Source organism: Hyla sarda, chromosome 1 (assembly GCF_029499605.1).
Source record: "Hyla sarda isolate aHylSar1 chromosome 1, aHylSar1.hap1, whole genome shotgun sequence".
Lineage (NCBI taxonomy): Eukaryota > Metazoa > Chordata > Amphibia > Anura > Hylidae > Hyla > Hyla sarda.
Genome location: NC_079189.1, coordinates 243,930,403 through 243,957,779, shown reverse-complemented (window position 1 = coordinate 243,957,779; position 27,377 = coordinate 243,930,403). Strand labels below are relative to the sequence as shown.

The 27,377-nt window shown below is 42.3% G+C and overlaps 1 protein-coding gene across 2 annotated transcripts in view; it reads left to right on the top strand.

The window, feature by feature from the left end:
• LOC130367421 (fibrillin-2-like) overlaps positions 1-27,377 on the top strand; it is a 231,953-nt gene that overhangs the window by 99,694 nt on the left and 104,882 nt on the right. For both annotated transcript variants that reach the window (XM_056569845.1, XM_056569840.1), the window contains exon 3: positions 25,579-25,661. In XM_056569845.1, coding sequence (XP_056425820.1) covers positions 25,579-25,661 — 83 coding nt within the window. The remainder of the gene's footprint in view (positions 1-25,578; positions 25,662-27,377) is intronic.

The window sequence follows — 27,377 nt, the reverse complement described above, 5'->3', positions numbered from 1 at the left end:
TATATCTAACCTCCTCCCATGCACTCCCTTGCCGGATCTTGTTGCCCTTGTGCCTAGTGAAAGCGTTTTGTGTGTCTAAAGCCTGTGTACCAGAACTTCTGCTATCCACCCTGACTACGAACCTTGCCGCCTGCCCCCGACCTTCTGCTACGTCCGACCTTGCTTCTGTCTACTCCCTTGTACCTCGCCTATCATCAGCAGTCAGAGAGGTGAGCCGTTGCTAGTGGATACGACCTGGTCACTACCGCCGCAGCAAGACCATCCCGCTTTGCGGCGGGCTCTGGTGAAAACCAGTAGTGACTTAGAACCGGTCCACTAGCGCGGTCCTCGCCAATCCCTCTCTGGCACAGAGGATCCACTACCTGCCAGCCGGCATCGTGACAGTAGATCCGGCCATGGATCCCGCTGAGGTCCCTCTGCCTTATATCTCTGATATCACCACGGTGGTCGCCCAGCAATCCCGACAGATCGCCCATCTAACCCACCAGCTGTCGGAAATGTCCACCATTGTGCACCAACCTCAGTCGCAACTTCAGCAGCAATCATCGCCTCCGCCAGCTCCTGCACCCCTTCCGCAGCGAGTGGCCACTCCTAGCCTCCGCCTGTCCTTGCCGGACAAATTTAATGGGGACTCTAAGTTTTGCCGTGGCTTCCTTTCGCAATGTTCCCTGCACATGGAGATGATGTCGGACCAGTTTCCTACTGAAAGGTCTAAGGTGGCTTTCGTAGTCAGCCTTCTGTCTGGAAAAGCCCTGTCATGGGCCACACCGCTCTGGGACCGCAATGACCCCGTCACTGCCTCTGTACACTCCTTCTTCTCGGAAATTCGAAGTGTCTTTGAGGAACCTGCCCGAGCCTCTTCTGCTGAAACTGCCCTGCTGAACCTGGTCCAGGGTAATTCTTCCGTTGGCGAGTACGCCATACAATTCCGTACTCTTGCTTCTGAACTATCCTGGAATAATGAGGCCCTCTGCGCGACCTTTAAAAAAGGCCTATCCAGCAACATTAAAGATGTTCTGGCCGCACGAGAAACTCCTGCTAACCTGCATGAACTCATTCATCTAGCCACTCGCATTGACATGCGTTTTTCTGAGAGACATCAAGAGCTCCGCCAGGAAAAAGACTTAGATCTCTGGACACCTCTCCCACAGTCTCCACTGCAATCTGCGCCTAGGCCTCCCGCCGAGGAAGCCATGCAAGTGGATCGGTCTCGCCTGACCCTGGAAGAGAGGAATCGCCGTAAGGAAGAGAATCTTTGTCTGTACTGTGCCAGTACCGAACATTTTTTGGTGGATTGCCCTATCCGTCCTCCACGTCTGGGAAACGCACGCTCGCACCCAGCTCTCGTGGGTGTGGCGTCTCTTGATGCTAAGTCGGCTTCTCCACGTCTCACGGTGCCTGTACGGATTTCTACTTCAGCCAGCTCTTCCCTCTCAGCCGTGGCCTGCCTGGACTCTGGTGCTTCTGGGAATTTTATTCGGGAGTCCTTGGTGAATAAATTCCGCATTCCGGTGACCCGTCTTGTCAAGCCACTCCACATTTCCGCGGTCAACGGAGCCAGGTTGGATTGCACCGTGCGTTACCGCACGGAGCCCCTCCTAATGTGCATCGGACCTCATCACGAGAAAATTGAATTTTTGGTCCTTCCCAATTGCACTTCCGAAATTCTCCTTGGACTACCCTGGCTTCTACACCATTCCCCAACCCTGGACTGGTCCACTGGGGAGATCAAGAGTTGGGGTCCCTCTTGTTACAAGGACTGCCTTAAACCAGTTCCCAGTACTCCCTGCCGTGACCCTGTGGTTCCTCCTGTATCCGGTCCCCCTAAGGTCGTTAGGGACTCTGCCTGCCACAGAAAATGCCTCTCCCCCCCTCCCAGTCCCTTCAGGCAAGCCTCTGTGTCCCCTCATGGCTGCCAAGCTTCACCCTCTGCCCTCCCTCCCCATTCCTACTCCTGCTGTACTGCCTGCCATTGAGGAAACCATCCATTCCTTCCCGGTGTCCTCATCCCAGGGGAGGCAGTCACCGGACAAAAAAAAGGGGAGACCTAAGGGGGGGGGTACTGTTACGCCTAGCGCTCCGGGTCCCCGCTCCTCCCCGGAGCGCTCACGGCGTCTTTCTCCCTGCAGCTCCCCGGTCAGTCCCGCTGACCGGGAGCGCTGCACTGTCATGGCCGTTGGGGATGCGATTCGCACAGCGGGACGCGCCCGCTCGCGAATCGCATCCCAGGTCACTTACCCGTTCCCGTCCCCTGCTGTCATGTGCTGGCGCGCGCGGCTCCGCTCTCTAGGGCGCGCGCGCGCCAGCTCCCTGAGACTTAAAGGGCCAGTGCACCAATGATTGGTGCCTGGCCCAATTAGCTTAATTGGCTTCCACCTGGTCCCTGACTATATCTAACCTCCTCCCATGCACTCCCTTGCCGGATCTTGTTGCCCTTGTGCCTAGTGAAAGCGTTTTGTGTGTCTAAAGCCTGTGTACCAGAACTTCTGCTATCCACCCTGACTACGAACCTTGCCGCCTGCCCCCGACCTTCTGCTACGTCCGACCTTGCTTCTGTCTACTCCCTTGTACCTCGCCTATCATCAGCAGTCAGAGAGGTGAGCCGTTGCTAGTGGATACGACCTGGTCACTACCGCCGCAGCAAGACCATCCCGCTTTGCGGCGGGCTCTGGTGAAAACCAGTAGTGACTTAGAACCGGTCCACTAGCGCGGTCCTCGCCAATCCCTCTCTGGCACAGAGGATCCACTACCTGCCAGCCGGCATCGTGACAGGTTGTAAATATTGCTTTAATTGCTATACGGAACTATAGATAGATTTGTTTACAATTATGGCCACCTTTGTATGGAGGTTGTAATTGAGTGTCCATCCACTACTAAGATTATTTTCTTCCAAAAAGTAGGAGCAGTTTAGCTCATCAAAGGAAAATAAGACTGTAAATGGAACAATTCTATATGCACAATATTAGGAAGAGCCATAATAAAGTATTTTAGCAACATTTGAAAAGGGAAGACAACATAGACAAGTGTCTAGACATACGAAAGGGACGGACAGGCGTCCTGCAATCACTGCATAAGATCTGGTTACTCAGCTCCCATCTTGGGCCGCTTCTCCGGTAGGGACTTTAAAGACAACGTGGAGCGCTCAGAGGCAACTGCCGGCGGTTTCACGCATAGGAATGCGCTTCATCCGGCCTCTAAGAGGCCGGATGAAGCGCATTCCTATGCGTGAAACCGCCGGCAGTGGCCTCTGAGCGCTCCACGTTGTCTTTAAAGTCCCTACCGGAGAAGCAGCCCGAGATGGGAGCTGAGTAACCAGATCTTTTGCGGTAAGTGCAGGACGCCTGTCCGTCCCTTTGGTATGTCTATTACTGGTTACTACGTTATAATGTCCTAGCACCGCCGCTGCTGGATTTATCTGGTTGTCCGACCTTGTTTGGTTGTAGTCCATCTCATAGAGCTGCTCATTAAAGGTACCGGTGCCACTTTCTTATACATTTGATTTTATAGACTAGTGTCTAGTTCTCACATTCACAACCTCGAAATGTTTCCAAGAGTTCCTTGTCAGGTTTTATTTGATTGAATGTGCCATTGGACAGTGTTTACATTGTGCAGCACCCAGCTCTGTTCTTACTAAAATCTGCACATTCAGTAAATTATCAGAAATACCCTGTTTTACTTGGGCGTAGAGATCAAAGACTTCCAAGGAATAGTGCAAAGAGCTGGAGTAGTTTTCTTAAATTTATGTATTTATGTTAAGTTCCAACTTACTACATGAAACCCTTTCCATCCGAATTGTCTTTCTGATGTGGTTAATCCTTCTGGAGAATTTCAATGTTCCTGGCATAGATTTCAGTCTGACCGATCCTTATGGTATTAGTCCAGACACATTTGTAATAAAGCCTTGAAGTCTTAAAGTGTGAAATTTCTAAAAGGTTACATACCTATTGCAGGATCTGACAGGGTAGTGCATGACTACAGCCTCAGGCCCTGCACTAGGCATAGAAGTTGGATCAGTTTAATTTTTTCTTGAGACTTCATGAATTTAGATGCAAATTAGCACAAAGGCCTAGAAATGCCAGTTGACCTGGTCAGATCTAGGTTTCTATACATTATGAAAATCATTAGGAATGTATCCTGCTCTTCTCTGTAAGGGTGCATTCACTCCACGTTTTTGCAATACAGACCACCACACCACGTTTTTGCAATACAGACCACCACACCACGTTTTTGCAATACAGTTCCCGTAAACATTTTCAATGTGAAAACCGTATGGAACCGTATTGAAAAGAGATTCATTAGATTGTGTACGTTTTGCATCCTATACGGTTTTGTCAGTTTTTTTTTCCTGTACCCAAAACCGTAGTCTACCACGGTTTTTGGTCCGGGTGAACAACTGTATTAAACCGTATATGTTTACTTTTAACATGGGAGTCAATGGGAACTGTACAGAACTGTATGTGCATACGGTTCCATCCGGTTTTCACCATACGTTTTTTGAATTTGCCCATTTTTTTTTCTTGAAATTTCAATCAAACAAGTGAAACTTTATTCAAAATGGAGTGAAAAGTGAAAAACGTATACATTTTTTTCTTAAAAAATGGATGCAACCGGACATAATTTTTTCAAACCGCATACGGTTTTTAACTGTATACCGGTTGAAATTTGTACACACGTTTTCATACAGTTTAGTCAGGTCTTGAGGAATCCGTTTTTCATCAAAAACCTGATACGGGAACTGTATTGCAAAAATGTGGTGTGAATGCACCCTAAAGGAGATAATACTTGGAACCATTGGACAATCTTGTATAAATCATGCTAAGGATTACAGCACTAGTTATAATGGATGAAGGTCCAACTTATAATTTTCCTCTGGAAGACAATGAAATCTTGCCTGTGGCTTTTACAGTGTTAATCACGTCCTCAGGGACACATCTAAATGAAACTAAAGTAATGCTGACTTCATATATATGTTATGACTACATACTTGCAGCTGCTTCATATTAACAAAACTGTGTCCTATTATATGAGATTGAGAAGTTTGCCAGAAATTCTTTTTTTTTATAATCTACAAAAATCACTGAAAAGTCTACATGTGAGTTATAACTAACCTACATTTGTAGCAAAGTTAACATTTGCATATTAGATTTTCACCCCTTGCACTGTGTTGATAGGCATATATTTTATTTATATAAGCCTTATAGCCTAATAATATATCGATGGACTGTCCTTATTAGATCAGCAGGAGTTCAACTCTCAGCACCCGCTCCCATCAGCTGTTTGAAGGGTCCTCATCACTTCAGTTACATGGGACAACACTGTAGTCCTTTGCACCACCAGCAGGGGTGCTGAGAGCCGCATGTCAGCCCTTGCTAACATAATACTGATGGCCAGGACAGGCCATTACATTTATTGGTTGGATAACCCATTTAAAGGTTTTTTACAGTGTCCCATGATATGTAGATCACAGGGTGTCGCTACCCGTTTAGTTGTAATTTATGGGGCTGCCGAGCAGCAAGTATTCATTTCCCCTGTAGTGCCATGAAGCATAACAGTTCCCATTGAAATGAATAGACTATGGATATAATTCACCAAAGTGGTAAGACTTCCAAAGCCAGAGGATGCTTTGTAGTCACATTCCATTTTCCTCTATTAACTTCAAATTCCCTAATAAAGTATTAGAATGTACGTTTTCTAAACCAGACAAGGCTTTTAACATAGAAGATTTTAACACGATTTAGTGCAAACGATGGCAAACAGAATTAGAAAAACATGATTCAAACTGGGCATCCCGTCTGGAGGCACAGCTCTTCTCCCCTTTAGATAACAATAAAGCTGGCCATAAAGCTGCACGGTCTGTGAAAAATAAACAGTTACATTGTTTTTGGAACACTGTTGTTCCAAAGCTGTAAAGACCATAGGATTCCATGAAATGTATACAGTCAGTAGTTTAGCTAAGCGTCTGCTGTTATAGTGGCATTTCACTGTTTTATTGGCCATCACTGCAGTAAGACAACAATTAGTGCTGCCCATTCACAACACAGCCTGTCATTACATCATGCACTCATGCATTCACACATTTCTTGGCACTCTTTGCCATTTGTTTGTTGTGCATGTCCTCTACATGGGGTAAAAAAGGACACGTCAGCTGAAAACACTATTTTTCCCATGAACTTTCCCTCACGTTTATCCTTCTGAATTATTATTTATATGCATCTCCCCTAAATATGTATACTCCTGTGGTGTCCCAGTACCGTATTCCATACGATACTTATTTATTTATGGGTCCCCATAGCCAAAGTCCCTAGGATTTAGGGATCCCTTTTAGCCAGCCTACCCCTAGTCGCCTTTATTCTAGTGTATAAATCTCTAATTTATCCATAGGTTAATGTAAATAGGATAGTATATGTAAATAAATGGTTAATTACTTGTTTCCATGGCGTCGTAGGGCCTTCGGGTCATGTGGTGTGTTCCAAGCCTCACTCTGGATGCGTTCCAGGCCTCACTTTGGTATTTCTAGCCTCGTTCTGGTTTTATTATGTGTATAGGACCTGTATAGGAAGTCAGATGATCACCCAGAAGCCTGTGTGACAGTGAGTGACAGCTGACCTTGGACCTATCAAATTAGGCTCTGCCCCCTGTCCATATAAGGGACGCGGCAGCCATTTTAGCTCTCTTTGTTCCTGGGTTGCCAAGCGAGCAACATCTCTCCATAGAACCTGCGCTGCTAAAAACCGTGAGTTAGGCCCAAGCCTCGCAGCAACGGCCAATCCTTAGCAAATATAGAGTGTATCAATACCCAAACACTCTACGGGAACACCAGACCTAATCTTCCCCTAAATCCGGACGGATCCACGCACCAATTACCTTGATTCTATTAACCTGCAAAAGACGCAAGGTCCGCAGCAACTGTCAGTCATTGAAGTCTATAAAAGTGTATTGCAGAGACTGTAACTGTATTCTGAATGTACCGCAAGTTCAAGAGTAAAGTTTACTTCAGTTCAAGTTTAACTCCAGTGTGGACCTTCAGTCATTACCTCCATACGCCTGTCGTTTCCGGGAAGGGCGGCGATAGTCCGAAGCTATACCTCAGTAATACCAGCCCTCACCCTGGCGTCATGAGTGACAGGGTTAATATTAACCCCTCATATACCGATACCATACCACCCCTACCATACACCCCCCAAGGGCTACCACACTCCTGTAAATGGTTTTTATGTAATTAAGTATCTTAAAGGGCATCTAAGGTTTCTATGGACATTCTGTGACTCTGTACATTACTTACACTCTTCTCTGCTCAAGCGGTGACAAGGAGCACAGTTCGAATTTGTTTAGTGATTGTCGGGGACTCAGGCACATGGACTCTCACTGTTGAAAACAGGGCCGAGCCTACTATCAGGGGCGCCTGGTGCACCTGTTTCACTCCGTCTCCACATTCTATATCAAGGCCAACATTTTACAACTTCTGCCAGGGTATGCTAACGTTTGAGCATTTAAACAAAACTTGACATGTCACACAGACATGCTGAGATCCCCACGATCAGAAGAAGTAGGAAAAAGCATATAGCAGCGCCATTTACTTTCCAGTTCCCAGCAATATTCATCCTGCTTCTCTGGATTGCCCCATAGACTTATAATAGGGCCATGATAAGGAGCTGGACGTAGATCGCTGCGAGATGGGGAGTGAAGCACACTATTATTCATTCTGCTGATCAATAAGGGTCTCAGGAATGAAACCCTGACAGATCAAAACTTTTGACATGTCTGTACACTCTAACATAGATAAGACAATGTTCCATGCCTGATACTGTATATACATTAATAAGTCAAAGTTACCAAATAACACCAGTGTATAAATCACTAATATTATCACATACATAGTCAATATACCAAGATAAATATTTTTGATAATAACATTATACAATGCACAAATAAAACTGCCAACCATAACCATATAATGACTAATGCCCCACACTGCTACTAAATAAAATCCACTTTACAAAGACCCCTCACATTGACCAAATGGTGGTAGATACCAGCTCTACAGAGGTTCTGTAAATAATTTAAGTGATTAAGCTAAACCTACCTCTTTCCTGCCATATATTATTAGGGCCACCTACATGTCCCCATGTAGTACTAGGCCCCCTCTGTGTCTCCATATGATAGTTAGGCCCACCTCTGCACCACTGTATAGACCCAACTCTGCACCACTGTATAATAGTGAGGCCCACCTCTGCACCAATGTATAATAGTTAGGCCCACCTCTGCACCACTGTATAATAGTGAGGCCCACCTCTGCACCAATGTATAATAGTGAGGCCCACCTCTGCACCACTGTATAGGCCCAACTCTGCACCACTGTATAATAGTGAGGCCCACCTCTGCACCACTGTATAATAGTGAGGCCCACCTCTGCACCACTGTATAATAGTTAGGCCCACCTCTGCACCACTGTATAATAGTTAGGCCCGCCTCTGCACCACTGTATAATAGTGAGGCCAGCCTCTGCACCACTGTATAATAGTGAGGCCCACCTCTGCACCACTGTATAATAGTGAGGCCTGCCTCTGCACCACTGTATAATAGTTAGGCCCACCTCTGCACCACTGTATAATAGTGAGGCCTGCCTCTGCACCACTGTATAATAGTTAGGCCCACCTCTGCACCACTGTATAATAGTGAGGCCCACCTCTGCACCACTGTATAATAGTGAGGCCCACCTCTGCACCACTGTATAATAGTGAGGCCTGCCTCTGCACCACTGTATAATAGTTAGGCCCACCTCTGCACCACTGTATAATAGTGAGGCCTGCCTCTGCACCACTGTATAATAGTTAGGCCCACCTCTGCACCACTGTATAATAGTGAGGCCCACCTCTGCACCACTGTATAATAGTGAGGCCCACCTCTGCACCACTGTATAATAGTTAGGCCCACCTCTGCACCACTGTATAATAGTGAGGCCCGCCTCTGCACCACTGTATAATAGTGAGGCCAGCCTCTGCACCACTGTATAATAGTGAGGCCCACCTCTGCACCACTGTATAGTAGTGAGGCCTGCCTCTGCACCACTGTATAATAGTTAGGCCCACCTCTGCACCACTGTATAATAGTGAGGCCAGCCTCTGCACCACTGTATAATAGTGAGGCCCACCTCTGCACCACTGTATAATAGTGAGGCCTGCCTCTGCACCACTGTATAATAGTTAGGCCCACCTCTGCACCACTGTATAATAGTGAGGCCCACCTCTGCACCACTGTATAATAGTGAGGCCAGCCTCTGCACCACTGTATAATAGTGAGGCTCACCTCTGCACCACTGTATAATAGTGAGGCCTGCCTCTGCACCACTGTATAATAGTTAGGCCCACCTCTGCACCACTGTATAATAGTGAGGCCTGCCTCTGCACCACTGTATAATAGTTAGGCCCACCTCTGCACCACTGTATAATAGTGAGGCCCACCTCTGCACCACTGTATAATAGTGAGGCCCACCTCTGCACCACTGTATAATAGTTAGGCCCACCTCTGCACCACTGTATAATAGTGAGGCCCGCCTCTGCACCACTGTATAATAGTGAGGCCAGCCTCTGCACCACTGTGTAATAGTGAGGCCCACCTCTGCACCACTGTATAGTAGTGAGGCCTGCCTCTGCACCACTGTATAATAGTTAGGCCCACCTCTGCACCACTGTATAATAGTGAGGCCAGCCTCTGCACCACTGTATAATAGTGAGGCCCACCTCTGCACCACTGTATAATAGTGAGGCCTGCCTCTGCACCACTGTATAATAGTTAGGCCCACCTCTGCACCACTGTATAATAGTGAGGCCCACCTCTGCACCACTGTATAATAGTGAGGCCCACCTCTGCACCAATGTATAATAGTTAGGCCCACCTCTGCACCACTGTATAATAGTTAGGCCCCCTCTGTGTCCGCATATAGTATTAGACCCACATCTGTCCCTCCATATAGTATAAGGCAGCTTTGTGTCCCCATATGGCAGTTAGTTAGGCCCAGTAGGGGAAAAAAAATCATCCCTGCAGCTCCTCCCAGCCTCTGTTCCTCCATAAGTCCCCTTTTCTCTTGCAGAGTAGACAACATTATACAGAGACACTGCCTGCACTGGAAGTCCAGCTTCCTACTTAAACTGTGTGTGTATTTTAAAGCTGCACATATCACTGAAAGCTGTGCTATCCTTGGGATCCTCCTAAACGTCTGCCGCCTGGGTGCGGTGCACCCCGTCTACCCACCTCTGTGCAGCTCTGGTTAAAAACTTCTGACTTGTCACTATAGAGTTAAAAATAGTGTAGCAGATTGATGGCATACTAGATCGGAGAGTACATATGTGTGTCTTTAGACATGAAATTAAGAGACAAGGTGGATGCAAGGCAATATACGATTCATTTTGGCTTTCATTTAGAGATTGTTATGACTGATAATGTGGATGATTTTAGGGATATTAGATGTAGATGAAGGTTTTTTCACACCTTTAATTTGTGTGGTGGAAAATGTGTATGTGCCTGACGCCCCTCAGTGTGATTGATAGCCCGTTCATGGCCTGCGTCATCGCTCTGCTCCGTCTGCTTACGGAGCAGAGTGGTGATGAGGGCCGTGATTACATCCAGAGCAGATGGGACTAGGTGAGTAAAGCTCCCTTCCTTACGGGGCCGGCAGGGAACACTTTTAAACTATATGTCCTTGTGGTAAACTTGGGGGATAAAGCCTTGTGGGGTGTAGGGTAGTTAGGGTGTAGCAGTTCAGAATAGTAAAGGGCACTGTTAACTCTTGTCACTCATGACGCCAGGGTGAGGGTTAAATACTGTAATCTTGCTAGGCCTATAGCCACCCTTCCCAAAGGCAATAGGTGAATTCAGAATAAAGAATTGTCCACAACCACTGTTAACTGAAAACTTGCAGGAACTTTTACTGAAGAATTTCTGTACATGCAGCAATAGTAACAGTCCAGATTATAGAGACTCTACAGATATGGCTGAGCAGCAATTGACACTTGGTTGGGATCAGATAAGCTAAATTTAGCTTCTTAGAGATTTTGTAGTATAGATTGGCTGGATTTAAGGGTGCGTTTAGGTCCAGTGATCTTGCGGTGAGTAGCGGGTAATTGCTTAGTATAGCCGCTATGTTAGAGGCCTAGGCTGCAAGGCTTTGGCCTAGTAAATTGTCTTGTAAGCTGCGGAGGTCCTACCTCTTCTAGAATCAGCAACCCAAGAGAGGGATCAAGATGGCGCAGCTCCCTTATATGGGCAGGGGCTGGCCGTTTTGGATTGGTCCATAACAACTGTCACTCGCCATTACATTGCATTGTGGGTGAACACGTCATGAGAACCACCTAAGGTCCTTCAGCAAAACCATAGAGTTTTGACCCTAATCACATGACCCGCAGGTCCTGCTACGCTAAACAGGTAGGCATTTAAATATATACATATTTATACTTATATTTATATGAAATCCTATATAAATATGAACTAACTAAGGGGTGACAAGGGGATAACTATAGAAGAAGGACCCCGATGTTCCTGGGGACTCTGACTACGGGGACCTCTACAAAGGTACAGTATGAAATACGGTACCGGGACACCACATCCTTACCATCCCTGTGGGCAGGAATGTCCTGCGGGGATGATAAGGAAGAAGATTTTACCATATATAGCATTACCATGCATTATATAAGCTAAAATCTGATGACAGATTCTCTTTAAAAACGTGATTCCTTTATTACAGAGGATGATTCAAGTATTAGTTTAGGGAAGTCTTAGGGAGTTCCAGGATTCCCACAGTTGCTCTTTCTTCAGTCTTGAGTTAATGGAAAAGAAGCCAGATCCCAAAGCATATGGCCACAAACTCTCTGACCCCTTGAGTCACCAAAACAAGTACTGTAAATGAAGCATATTTATGCTGGCAGTATTGAGTTGGTAACCTCAAAGATTTTTAATTCTCTGCTAAAATACCAGAGTGACTCAGGTAGAAAGTATATATTAGGGATTTGATAACGAAATACTTTAAAGAGTATTAAAGGTGTTTTCCCACCTTGGCTCTCCTTTCTCTGCTCCTCCGGCCTGTCTATGTAAACAATGTAGCACACCAGACTATACTGTCTGTACAAGGAGTAACGCAATTCGCATAACTTTCCTGCTTCTACCACTTTCAGTTTTTTCGACCACCTCCGGCTTCTGCAAACAGGCAAGAGCTGTCCTGAAAACCCAGAAGAGCCAAGGTCGAACAAACACTTAAAAGGATTAAATTATCCCATCTAGACAATTTTTTGGTAATTTGCTCCTGTTTCATTAGAATGTGACGCGATGCATATTTTCAAAAGTTCACCTTTGTTATGCCATTTTTGGTGGTAACTAAGTCACCGAAAAGGTGTTGCAGACTTAGAGTAGACAATGCAAGATGCGCCAGATTTTCAAACAAAGTCTGATTAGACTACTGATTGCGAGGGGTTAAAGAAAGCCACTTCATTGGAGAGAGGCTTCCATCTACGGAGGAGTTGTCTTCTCTGGACAAACCATAATGAAAATGATCGGCATTAACCTTGTTATAATTCCCTATTGACTACAGTACAAGTCTGGTCTTACAGCAAAAATGCGTTCCTGAATCCATAATTACTTTAGCTGACATTTCTAAAAAACAATTACTAACTAAATGTCCTTTAGTAAAAGTACTACCATTACATTTCTACCAGATTAACCCTTCCTGCTCTATTTGTCGTGACAGATATCTATCTGTGACAGATATATTTGTTTGTGCCACCATAAAATCGGCATTTTGTAAATGTGAATTATTAACTAATTTATGTAGCATGACTTTATTTCTAAGGGGTACATTCACACATACAGGATCTGTTCAACATTTTTGCTGAAGTATAGAGGTTTTCCCATATGATTGCTGAATGTATTAACCGAAATTTACCAATAACATAAAGTACAGTACATTAGAAAAACACAGTCTCAGAATCACTTGAATAAGTTAAAGGGTTACTCCCGTGGGAAACTTTTTTTTTTTTTTTAAATCAACTGGTGCCAGAAAGTTAAACAGATTTGTAAATTACTTCTATTAAAAAATATTAATCCTTCCAGTACTTTTTAGGGGCTATATACTACAGAAGAAATGCTTTTCTTTTTTGGATTTCTCTGATGTCACAACCACAGTGCTCTCTGCTGACCTCTGCTGTCCATTTCTGGAACTGTCTAGAGCAGGAGAAAATCCCCATAGCAAACATTTGCTGCTCTGGACAGTTCCTAAAATGGACAGCAGAGGTCAGCAGAGAGCACTGTGGTCATGACATCAGAGAAATCCAAAAAGAAAAGCATTTCCTCTGTAGTATACAGCCCATAAAATGTATTGGAAGGATTAAGATTTTTTAATAGAAGTATTTTACAAATCTGTTTAACTTTCTGGCACCAGTTGATTTAATAAAAAAAATAAAAATAAAACAGTTTTCCATGGGAGTACCCCTTTAAACCATCACAAAGCAATTACCACATAAAATACCACAGGTCAGGTTGGAAAAATTGGCTTTTGGTGTAAAGGACAAAACTAGCTGCTTCTTTACTCCTCTGACAACTACACATAAGAGTATTGAGCTGCAAGACACTCATACCAATGCTATAACTGCTGTATAAAACCACACTCCTGGAGCAGCTGGATATACATAATGGAAGACACATTTCGCAAACAGCTGGAACAGTAGAATTATCCAGTCAATGTCTAAGACTTTTCCTGTTTGTCCCTTTTTTGTTCTCTCCACCTTGTGGTCCAACTACATTTTACTGCATATGTTGTGCAAACATAAGAACGACACAGCCATTTGGAGCCTGGATCGCTTCAGCATTCCATAATCCCGCAAACAATTGTGGTTATTGTGAAGCAGCCCCTTCTTCCTTTTACCATGAAGATTGTGAACATATCATTTCTAGTAATTGGCGACACTTATGTGACTAAGGACTTTCCGAGCATACAGCACACGCACATTTCTGAAAGTGGAAATTACAGGTCTGTGTAAAACAGCTGCGTCTGGTCCTCTTCTCCCATAGCTTGTGGGCATGGATGTCAAGCTCGTCCAGGCTTGCTCCCTAACTTCAAAGCACATGGTAGTGTTTGGGACATTGTTTGTTTGAAGAACAATGGATCTCTGAACAATGATCTCAATTTAGTTCTCCTGTACTAGGCTTATCCAAAATTATTTTCTTTAATATACAACGGAAAAAAACATTATTTAAAATTTTAAATATTTTTTAATCACACCTTTAGCATTCTCCAAAACACAGGGTCATACTCTGCACCATTTGGCTTCTCTTTGATTGGCTGTGGCATTGCACTGGCACCAAACAACTTCCAAGACATGCCACATGAGTAGGACCTTAAATGGGTGTTCCGGCCTTAGACATCTTATCCCCTATCTAAAGGGTCTGTCAAGTCCCCTCCCATAGACATGAATGTGAAGTCACGTAATGTCATGAGGGGGACGTGGTGGTGACTTCACGTCTCGGTCTTGGAAGCAGCGCCTGGCACAGAATGCCGGGGGCTGCACCGAGATCGCAGGGGGTCCCGGCGGCAGGACCCCTGCGATCAGACATCTTATCCTATATGCTTTGGCTAGGGGATAAGATGTCTTAGGCCAGAATAAGTAAAACTTACAGTTGTAGAAACATGGAAATATGCGCAAGTGGTTGTGGATTTTTTCCCCCTTTTTTCTCCTGTGAATTGTGCTATAAATTTTAAGGTGTATTTATTGCCTTTCTTTTTTCAAATTTTTTTTTTTAGATATCTACTTGTCTTCTACCACCAAACCTCCAGTAAAATCTGAATTTTGTAGTTGCAGATTCATTTCTATGGAGAAATCAGAATGAAAATACACAACAGTTATAGAATGCTGTGGATTAAAATGTCAACATCACGTCTTAAATGGCCACTGTCAATTAAAAAAATAATAATAATATTATATGTCCTAGCAACATGTCAAAATGTCAAAAGTTTTGATCGGTAGACCTCCACCGATCAGGAGAAGTAGGCAGGAGAACTTTGTACTCAGCACATTCTGTCCATGTCACGTGATCCAGACTCGCCATGGAAGTCTATGAGTGCGTCTTAATGATGTAACACCCCAAGGAGAGGAGCAAAAAGCAGTACAGACTTCTCTCGGCTCGTTCTCTGAACTCAGACCCCCGCTGATCAAAACTTTTGACATGGAGCTAAGACATGTCAAAAGTTTTAACAAACGACAGGTACTCTTTCATTCTTCTTTTGGAATCTTGGTGCAGATTCCTCAATAAATACACAATGTGTGAATCCACCCAAATTCTCAATTCCACAAATCCACAATTATTGGGCTGTGCCACTCCCATAATTGTACATTCTGCTTTGGACAAAACAATACTGAATCAAACTAATATTTAAAAATATAAAACCGGTCATTCTCTTTACATTGAACTGACTAATCCTTAAACCCAATTGTACATGTTTTCCAAGTTGGCCACTATGCGCAAATAGAATAGTGCGATTTACAGATGTAGAACAGAAACTTATGGATATTATCAATGGCACAAATAGCTTGTCGGAGCAGCAGGATGTTTGCAATGAAAATATGTAAACTTCAGAAGAGTCAGGGGGTGGTTTATCTTCAGTGTGGGTTGTATAGATGTTGGTACACAGATGTGCGGCTCTGCCTGTGATATTATCGGAGTTACAAAGGAGATGTGGGTGAGAGATCAGCACCCTGTGAGTCTTTGAAGCACAATGTTATGTCCTCTTCCCTGCTTCTAGGGTGTTTTGCCGCAATCACTTCAAAGTGGGAAGACTCACCAATTTTTTTCATAGAATGTCTTTTAAATGTCTGTAAATACATCCATTGTTAAGAGAATAATAAAGCAAAACTACATCTGTATAAAATTATAGAAATAAGCAGGTCATTGAACAGGCCGACTGAGGCAAGTGATAGCTCTCACTTTTTCTTGTTATTCTAAAAAAAATCATATTCCAAAGGTCCACATTGCTGTCACCGTTTTTCACGGTATTATCTGAGAGTTTAGAGTCTGTATAAAGTAGAGGACTAAGGGCAATAGATTATGTTTTCTTATTCAGTTTATTCTGTTTATTCTATTCAGTTTATCTCTATTCTATTCAATTTATAGAGAATCTACATATTGGCGAGCTGAAAAGGAATATTGGGGAGATTTATCAAAATGGAAAAGGGGTGCAGTTGCCCATAGCAACCAAGCAGAATGCTTTTTCCAGTTTTCAGATGCCTATTTCAAACTTTTCCTCTGCACAGGTTTTGATAAATCTTCCCCTATGGCATAATTCACACACGCGAGTCTCTACCCCAAGTTTTTGGAATGTTGCGTGAAAAAGTGGAGTATCCCTATGCAAAAATAGGGAAAAGATACAAAAATCCATGAAAATGTTGCCTTGGTTGGATTCAAACCCAAAATCCCAGTGCTACAAGGCAACAATGCTAACCACTATGCTGGACACCAGGTTCACAGTTTGCTGTTTCGGGCTAATGTTTTATACAAGATTTGTGCTTAAAAGCAAGACTTAAAGGAGTACTCAGCTGGAAAACATCTTATCCCCTTTCCAAAGGATAGGGGATAAGATGTCTAATTGCGGGGGTCTAAATGCTGGAGACCTCCACGATCTCTGCTGCGGCACCCCGACTACAGCCGCCCCTCCATTCATATCTACGTACTAGCTGTCACGCCCCCTCCCATAGACATGGCATGACGTCATGGAAGCTCCAAGCTTCCGTGGGCCGGATGCCACCGCTGCCGGTCCGGAGATCTCGGGGGTCCCCAGCGGAGGGACCCCTGTGATCAGACATCTTATCCCCTATCCTTTGGATGGGGGATAAGATATTTTCTTGTGGAGTACCCCATTATCTATAAAACTGGAATCACATGTGTACTTTTGACATACAAACCAGACCTGATTTCATGTGAGGTTTTTATTGCCAACCATACATTATGCAAAGTGTTCATTTTCTTTGAGAAGACCACCCCCATTGAAGGGCACTTTTAAATGCAGTTTTGGGTTTTCTTAAAGAGGTTTCACTGTAGTTTGAAACAGAAGTGGAAAGGAAAGGACAAGTCCTTCTTTCAAATTTCCATTCCATTTGAACCTTTTGCTATTTTAAGAACCAGTACCACTCATTGAATTAAGGGGGCTCATAAAACTGTATTGGTTATAGCCCACACAGACCTGGAGCCAGCCGTTACAGAAGGTGTAATGATACTTACAGAGAAGTATAATAGGATTGTAATACAAGCATCACTAATGGCAGATGTGTTGGACTGCTGGAAACCTCAAGGTTTTACACTTATAGATTCTTATCTGTGATTATCTTCCTCTCCCCAAATGTTAAAATACTTTGGTGGTCTTAAATCATGTAAAATTGCTTCTTGGTGGTCCAATACAGAAAATGACTTGAGTAAAGAAAACAGCATATAATGCCACACACGGTCAATGAGTGTTTGCAATGTGCTTCCAGATATATATCTGTGTATGTTGTAGTTTATGATTGATTATCCTTGGGCTTTTTTAGTCTGTCTCTCTTTTTATAAAAGTATGTCAACATTTTGTCTTTACCATACATATACTATAGATTCTAACAAGATATGATGCAAACCAGTACTTCACTAACTGGGAGGTAGGCCTCAGTGATGAAATGCCCCCCAAATGGTGAGGCACAGCTGGGGGCCAGTTTGGCCAGAAGTGATTGTAAATTCTACAACCCTTTCTATGGTTGCACCAATCTTCATTTTAGCAACATACTGTAAGTGATTCCTTTGTCTTTTGTTCTTTTGTTTTTTTAGTTTTTAGTGAATCACATTGTTCTGGATAGAAACTTAAAGTGCCAGATTTGTAAATTACTTCTATTAAAAAAAATCTTAATCCTTCCAGTACTTATTAGCTACTGAATACTACAGAGGAAATTATTTTCTTTTTGGAACACAGAGCTCCCTGCTGACATCTCTGTCCATTTTAGGAATTGTCCAGAGTAGGAGAAAATCCCCATAGCAAACATATGCTGCTCTGGACAGTTTCTAAAACGGACAGAGATGTCAGCAGAGAGCACTATCCTCGTGATGTCAGCAGAGAGCTCTGTGTTCCAAAAAGGAAAGAATTTCCTCTGTAGTATTCAGCAGCTAGTAAGTACTGGAAGGATTAAGATTTTTTAATAGAAGTAATTTACAAATCTGTTTAACTTTCTGGCACCAGTTGATTTAAAAAAAAAAGTTTTCAACCGGAAAACCCCTTTAACGACCACGGACTTCCCGCACCAGGACGTACATTTACATGTATGACCACGAGCATCGGAAGGGTGCTCGCGTCATACATGGCAGGTTCCAGCTAGCAGCAGCGATCGTGCGGATGTCTGCCATTAACCCCTCCGATGCCGTGATCAATACAGATCACGGCATTTCCGGCATTGCGGTACTTTGATTGGATGATCGGATCGCCTGCAGCGCTGCCGCGGGGATCCGATCATCCAGCATGACAGCCGGAGGTCCCCTTATCTAGCTTCGGCCGTCTCCCGGGGTCTTCTGCTCTGGTCTGCGATCGAGCAGACCAGAGCAGAAGATCACCGATAATACTGAGCAGTGCTGTGTTCTATACCTAGCACTGCACACTATTAACAATCAAAGGATTGCTACAGATAAAAAGTGTAAAAAAAAAAGTTGAAAAATGTAAAAATAAAAAGTAATAAAAAGTGAAAAATCCCCTCCCACAATAAAAATGAAAATTGTCAGTTTTTCCCATTTTACCCCCAAAAAGCGTAATTTAAAAAAAAAATAAACATATTTGGTATCACCGCGTGTGTAAATGTCCGAACTATCAAAATATAATGTTAATGATCCCGTACGGTGAATGGTGTAAACGTAAAAAATTTTATTCAAAAAAATTTATAAAAAATGATCTAAAAGTTTTATATATGCAAATGTGTTATCTAAAAAAAAAGTACAGATGACGGCGCAAAAAATAAGCCCTCATACCGCCCTATATACGGAAAAATAAAAAAGTTATAGGTGGTCAAAATAGGGCGATTTTAGATTACTGATTTTGTTACAAAAAGTTTTAGATTTTTTTAAGCGGTACAAAAATATAAAAGTATCTAGCCATGGGTATCATTTTAATCATATTGACCCACAGAATAAAGAACACGTCATTTTTACTGTAAAGTGTACAGTGTGAAAACAAAACCCTCCAAAATGTGCAAAATTTTGGTTTTCATTAAAATTTCCTCCCTAAAGAAATTTATTTTGGGTTCGCCGTACATTTTATGGTAAAATGAGAGGTGTCATTACAAAGTACAATTGGTCACGCAAAAAACAAGCCATTACTGTATATGGGTCTGTACATGGAAATATAAAGGAGTTATGGATTTTAGAAGGCGAGGAGGAAAAAACGAAAACGCAAAAATAAAATTGGCCTGGTCCTTGAGGTGAAAATGGGCTTGGTCATTAAGGGGTTAAAGGGGTACTCCGGCCCTAGACATCTCATCCCTTATCCATAGCATAAGGGATAAAATGTCTAATTGCTGGGGTCCCACTGCTGGGGACCCCCGCAATCTCTCCTGCAGCACCCATTTATCACCAGCCTCAGGTAGCGAAGATTGCTCCGTGTCTGATGACTCACAATACAAGGGCCGAAGTATTGTGATGTCACGGCTCTGCCCCCTCATGATGTAATGCCCTGCCCCCTCGATGCAAGTATATGGGAGGGGGCATGGTGGCATCATGCCCCCTCCCATAGGCTTACATTAAGGTGGCGGGGCGTGGTGAGGGGAGCGGAGCCGTGATGTCATCAGACTCCGGCCCCTGTATCAGACACGGAGCGATCTTCGCTCTGTGAGGCTAATGACAAGTGGATGCTGCAGGAGAGATTGCAGGGGTCCCCAGCTGTGGGACCCCCGCTATCACACATCTTATCCTCTATCCTTTGGATAGGGAATAAAATGTCTATGGCTGGAGTACCCCTTTAAAGGGAACCTTTCAGGTACTTTTGGTACTTTTGGTACTTTTATTAGACCAGACCTAAACTGAAGGATAGCCTTGAGTGCTGGATTTCACTTAATATCAAACAGCTCCATACTTGGCCTATATGTTTCACTGGTTTTACCATAGCAGGTCTAAACAATGGATTCAGTTGGAGGAAAGGATTTTTGGGATCACCCCATACTTAACCCCTACAGCTTTCACTGTTTGATACGTCCGAAACCTTTTCTTCTTAATATAACGCATCCTAGGTTCTTGGTGTATGGGACATTCTGGGCAACAGACTGGCTCGTTCCTCCTACCCTTCACTTTTAACACAGGTGTCCTTGTGGCAATGGAGACTTGACATTTTTGGGTTTGCAAGAAAATCCCAAACTGGAGTTCTCACTGAGAGATTAGGCTTACATCCACCAGAGTGCTTCCCAGGGAACATGGCTTCAGTATGCTAGCTTTCCAATTGCCTTAATAATTTGGGCCCCTATCCTCATTTAGAGATGTAAAACATCTTAGGTGCCATTTATCATTAAAATACTGGAAACAATGATCAAAAAGTCGCATTATTTTTGTGCAAGGAAGGGCCTTGTCCAAAGATTTTCAACTTATTTAATAATCTCCGGCCATCTTGCCGAATTTAATACAATATACGCTTGCTAGCTCTGTATAAACTGTGCTTGGCTGAGATTTTAGGGAGAATGCAAAAGCAGCCTAATGTGCATGGATTTATGCAAATGTAAACGTCTCTACATAAATCCTTCGAGCCTGCACGCTAAGAATTCTCCTTCTTACCTGGAGTCTCATTTATATACACTGCTTCTAGAAATAAACAGGAGAGAGTCCCCCACCCTATTCAACAGGCTTCTTCTGGTGTCTGCAGGAAATGTAAGGCGAGAGAGGGTACCCCCTCCATTATATTTGCTTAACGAGAAGGCTTGTTACCACTTTTTAGTCAGCATACTTTGGTTACTGGTAACAGGACCCTTTGGTCCCCAACAATAGGTCTCCCATCCATTCTTCCAGGCCCAATATCTGTACAAAAAGATAATGGTGTTGAGATTTTTTTGCAGGCAGTAAGAGCGGTAGTCCTAAAATATTGTAAATATACAACACCTCCAACTCTTCTAGACTTACTTGCTGGTCACACTGATATACAATGTATGGAGAAATTGATGTCTACTAACCAGATAGAAAGAAAGTATTTTGTTACCTAGAGGGAATGGCTTCCATTTTTCTTGACTGGCTAACCAATCAATTGAAACCCCTTCCCCAGTTTAGTATGTGGGCAATACCCTCCCTCTATTTTTATGTTTTCCCTTTCTTGCTCCTCTTTCTTTATCTTTACCTTGTGTCTTGGTTTTGTCTTTATATTTGTCATTTATTAATGATTTTTAATAATGATTTAGTAACACTCTTGATCCCTATTATGTTTGAAAACTTATTGTACACGATACAATGTTAAGTAAAATTATACTGGACCATAACTACCAATATATGAGTATACTGTATACAGTATGTAACAGTATTGAGTGTCTACAACAGCAAAGCTGCTTGTGCTTTGGCATGACTCTTTAGTATAACACAGTTTGTCTTATGTAATTTACATAGGACTGTAGGTAGACCATTTACCTTAACGCAAACTAAATGCTCCAATACAAAACATCAACTGCTACAGTATATTTGTAGATCGTACAATATACTGTAGCTAAAACTAGAATATAAGGGTAAAAGTGTTTTTTTTATTTTATTTTGTTTATATTTTGTTTATAAAGGGGCACAATTCTTACAGTCCCCTTTTCAAATTCACATCTAAAGCATGTTTAGTTTATAAAGGGGCCCTCCCCTTGGAAAGCACTGATGTTCACTGATCACAATGGCTGCCTGTGTATCTTTACTGTGGCTGCTTTTTGGGGGGAAAGCCAGAGTAAACATTGTGGTTCCCCTACACAAAGATTGATTGGGAGATTTTTAATTTCAGGGAAATCTTATATTATAATTGGAAGTTAACATTAACTTAAATTAACAAAGACTTTACATAGTAAATATACCAGCACATCTACAGGTGGAGCAATTAAAACTGTGGCATTTGCCGACACAGTAGCTTACATAGGAAGTATTGTGCTACAACAGAAGGCGACATCTGGTCAAGGCTTTGTGCACTGGCAATGTAGGCATTTCCTGTGCCCCTGTGTGGGGCTATAAGATGGAACAGGGTATAAACATGTTCCATACAGAATCCAGATGTACACTAGAATTTCCTGAAAGTTACAGATCATTGTATACCTTTAAAGGGGTTATCCAGGAAAAAACTTTTTTTTTATCAACTGGCTCCAGAAAGTGAAACAGATTTGTAAATTACTTCTATTAAAAAATCTTAATCCTTTCAGTAATTATGAGCTTCTGAAGTTAAGGTTGTTCTTTTCTGTCTAAGTGCTCTCTGATTACACCTGTCTCTGGAAACGCCCAGTTTAGAAGAGGTTTGCTATGGGGATTTGCTTCTAAACTGGACGGTTCCCGAGACAGGTGTCATCAGAGAGGACTTAGACAGAAAAGAACAACCTTAACTTCAGAAGCTCATAAGTAGTGAAAGGATTAAGATTTTTTAATAGAAGTCATTTACAAATCGGTTTAACTTTCTGTAGCCATATATATATAAAAAAAGGTTTTTTTCCTGGATAACCCCTTTAACTATACAGAAAGCTATTTGTCTTTTGCCATGCATTATTCTATTCAGAGTTTTTGTACAATGGATTTATTCTGTAAAAGAGTTAAAGGTCAGTCAGTATAGAAATAGTAATTCTACAGTTTTCATTTTTTTTTACCTGGAGGATTATGGCTATATGATTTCATTTTCATGGATTTCATCTCTACAGTCTCCTGGTAGATTAAACGCCTTCAAAGAAAAAAAAAATCACCAAAGTCTTGATTTTCATAATAGCCACCAGATGTGACATTATCCGGCTTATATGAAAAGTATATCTATTAAAATCTGCATAGCTACTTTTGTAAGCTCTTATTGTCCGCTAATAACCTCTCATCATCTACTATATAAGCCAGGTGTCTACGGTGCATGCCCCAAAAGATATGCAAAGAAATAATAAATGTGGCCTTGAATAAAGTCAGCTATGTGCCCACTGGGAAAATAACAGAATATGTGTTGTGTCTATAGTAAGAAATATTAGGAGTGAAAGATTGTGTACAGAATTACCCCATATATACTTTGTTTTTTAAATGGGAATCCTCTCAAAAGTGATTTTCTGCATTGAAACATTTAGAATATTTGACAGAAAAAGATTTAGTCAGAACTTTAGAATGGTGGAAGTCCTTAAGGGGTACTCCATCCTTAGACATCTTATCCCCTATCCAAAGGATAGGGCATAAGATGTCAGATCGCCGGGGTCCGCAAGCAGCACCCACCTGTAACTGCTTCCGGAAGCGCTGGAGGCTCTCAAGCTAATTCCTCCCGATCACGGAGACGGAAGATTGTGACGTCACGACTCCGCCCACGTGTGATGTCACGTCCCGCCCCCTCAAAGCAAGTCTATGGGAGGGGGCGTGACGGCCATCACGCCCCCTCCTATAGACTTGCATTGAGGGGGCGGGGCATGACATCACAATCTTCCGTCCCCGTGGTCAGGAGGAATTAGCCTGAGAGCCTCCAGTTCTTCTGGAAGCAGTTAGAGGTGGGTGCTGCTGGCTATATTGCGGGGGTCCCCAGCAGTGGGACCCCGGCAATCTGACATCTTATCCCCTATCCTTTGTATAGGGGATAAGATATCTAGGGGCGGAGTACCCCTTTAGTGCAGATCTCAACAAATCAATTTTTTTCTGGCCTAAATTCTAAAGGTATGCCATTTAAATCAATTGTGCATGGCTTACAATGTTCTATGAAATGTAAATGAAACCTCAGTGATTTCTCTGCATACCACCAATGCTCCCATATTCTCAGAAATGCATTGCCGTTTATGGAGACGGTGCATTTCCGATTGGTCCTAGTTCCCACTTCAGTTGGAATCTTGTCCCAGAATATCTCTGAGGGGAGATTCCGTAGTGTTTTGAGGTTTTATTCTATCTACTTAGACACAGATTTTCAGTAATAAACAACATTGTAATAATTTAGTAGACATACCGTACTTGAAACTATTAGGTTCAATTCACATGCAGCAGATTTATAGCAGAAATGTTGCTAAATAAATCTGGCAGACATGAACTCACCCTTGAATGCACACTGTGGAATGAAAGAAGTTGGGGGTTTGAACCTCATGATAAACTGGGAGATAATGCACTACATAGATGCTGCCAGCAGCCTTTAGGTTCTTACAATAAGGCAAATGTGTTTTTGAATTGACAACCTTATCTAGTCCAGAATATACGTTACAGGTACAAGATGTAATTCCCTGCTAGGCATTCTGACCTAAACAGACCATGAACAGGACTTTTCACACACAACCATTTGGAAGCGTCATTTGTTGACTTTGGTCTGTATGAAGTCATGATATTGGCAGGACCTTTGCTTCACCTTTTAAACACTCTAAAGTGGAGCGGTATAAAACTTTATTTTATTCCTGGCATGGAAAGCTCTGTGGCAGAATACCAATACCAACCTTCTTTGTTAATCCATATGTGTTTGTAGTAACATTTCTCTTGGATAATACAAATAGCTAAATAAAATATCATTTCCCTTTAGAGTAATTTACCATACAATACAAAGAAAAAATTAAAAAGAGAGGGTGAAAAAAAGAAGGAAGTGCAGATCACGTATTCATCTCTTAAAAAACTAACACTTTTATTAAATTCACACATATACCGTAGTTAAAAGACTGTAAACACGCTGATGCCTGCCATTTACCCTTCCGATTCCATGATTAATTCTGATTATGTCATCTGAAGCAAAGGCAGACTATATAAGTAGATCGTCAATATCACCGATCAATGCTTTGCCAATGCATAGCACTGAACAGGAATAGCAGTCCAAGAGTTCCTATAAATAGTCCCCTAGGGGACTTAAGAAATGTAACATAACTAGTAAAAAAAAGTTTAAAAAAAATGTGGATAAGCCTCTCTTATAATAAAAAAATTAAATAGACCCTTTTTCGCATTTTAGAAAAAAAAATAAAGAAATAAAATAGGACACATATGTGGTGTCGCCGTGTGCGTAAATGTTCAGAATATTAAAATATAATGTTAATGATCCTGTACCGTTAACAACGTAAATGTAATAAAAAATCTGTAATTGCAGATTTTTGGTCACATCATATCCCAGAAAAAAAAGTATAAAAAGTACTCAAAAAGTCACATATGCGCAAAAGTACTGATAAAAACTACAGAACAAAAAATTAGCCCTCACACAGCCCCATTTTATTGGATGATTACTGGATGTACAATGCCTTTCATTTTTACCCCTGTTTGTTCTATTTTTTTGTATTGCTATATCTTGTTTGGGGTGTCAGGCTACATACTCACCTTACTTTTAAGGTGTGCTCGCTTTGTTCAAACTTGTATGGTAATCTTCCATAAAATACGTTTAACCAAACGTATCTGATATATTTCTCTTTTCTATCTTTTTAGACCAAATGTTTGTGGATCTCGGTTTCACTCATATTGTTGCCCAGGGTGGAAAACATTACCAGGTGGAAACCAATGTATTGTTCGTAAGTATGGATTTCCATTCTACTAATTATAAGGAACTTACAAAGTTTACTGTATCCCAGAACAGGGTTGGACACTGGACACAGGAGAGGACCCATGCATGAAGTGTGCCTGATACAACCTGTCCTCACTGTGCACTCTAGTACAGAACACCTATCCTATGTCCACAATTTCCACCTTCACATACTGGTCTCTAGCTAAAAATAGAGCACTAGCTAAAATATATACTCTGACCTCTAAAGTTTACCCACAGCAGCCACTTCTATTTGGTTCTCTCTTTCTTCTACCCATTCTTACAAACAGCCCCGAAAAGTTTTGCTGATACTGCAGTCCCCTTGCTTCAGAGTCCTACTTTATGCTTCAATACCAGAAGAAGGCAGCATCCTTATTCAATGTTGTCACATCCTTAGCAGCATAATTCTGCCTCCTCTAAATAGAAGAGACAACTAATACTGTTTCTGACTGCCTGCTCATGGGTCTCTCCTTCCTTCAGGCCCAACTCAACTGGCTGCACATGTGGTATGTCCGCCCTTGTTCCAGTTATAGTTTTACAGATTAGGACTATAAAATGTCATTGTTGGGCCAGTCTAATTTTTATGTCACCTTCCAAGCTTTCTAGTCTACTTAACTTTTAAAAGCTATCCAGACTTTACACCCACGCGTCTCTTCTTCACAAGCTGGGTGTTCTGTCCAAGCTTCACAGGTTTACTCTTATTTACATAGGAAGACAGTGCATACTTGAATGGTCTTTAGAATGGTTCAAGACGATTTTAGTTTAATGACCTGGTTCAAGGGTTCGTTCCCCATCCTAATAGCAAAGTCACTATTTCTAAAAAGCAGGGTGGTCTTTTATGTCTTCAGGATAGTCGAATTTTTCCTAATTTACTGTTTGTGCCTTAAAAGAAAGGTTGCCCCAGTTGAGTCATGTAACACTGTGGCTTCTAAGGTCAGCAATACTGAAGATTTCCCTTTGTTTCTCCCCCAGAGGTGTTACAAATATGCCATATGTACTTATTTATCTAGACTAAGGCCTTATATGGGAATTTTTCAGCACTGGGCCTTGGGGATGATTTCCTGTGCTTTGCTTTTGCAGGTGGTAAGATAGTTCTCTATTCACAGGAGGTTATATCAACATATGTATTCACTTTAGAAGCGCATTCACTTCAAGCAGAATGATTAGATTGCAGCCTCACCCTCGGTCTGACCTATCTGTTCTTTCACTCACATTCACTAGCTGCATTCTTCAAGTTCTGGAAAGGCCATATTTTATCACAACCTTCAAAGCCATGTAAAGTATACCACAATGCAAACAAAATATAGAAAAACCTAAGTAAGTGTCCACAAATTGTAACCATAATGTATAAAAACTGGTGGAAACGTACAGAGATAAGTCAAGCCTCAAAAAGGTATTCGGAGGTACAACATGACATGTAATGCGTGCACATAGGGTGTCATAGACCAAATGAGAAAGTCTTCTTGCAATATTGGTTTTACACCAGTATAGGTTTTATATGCAGGACGTGAAACCTTTTTGTCCCACAAATAAAACATATACCTGACCCAACTTAGTCACAAGCAGTCTACATTTTGTTTATTGAACCCTATGGGTGCACCATGAGTACACAGTGCAACATTTTTATCAACCTGGTAAATATGGCACTAAAAAGAAACTATATAGAAAATGGTGGAATAACATTTTGAACCATGAAATTCTGATT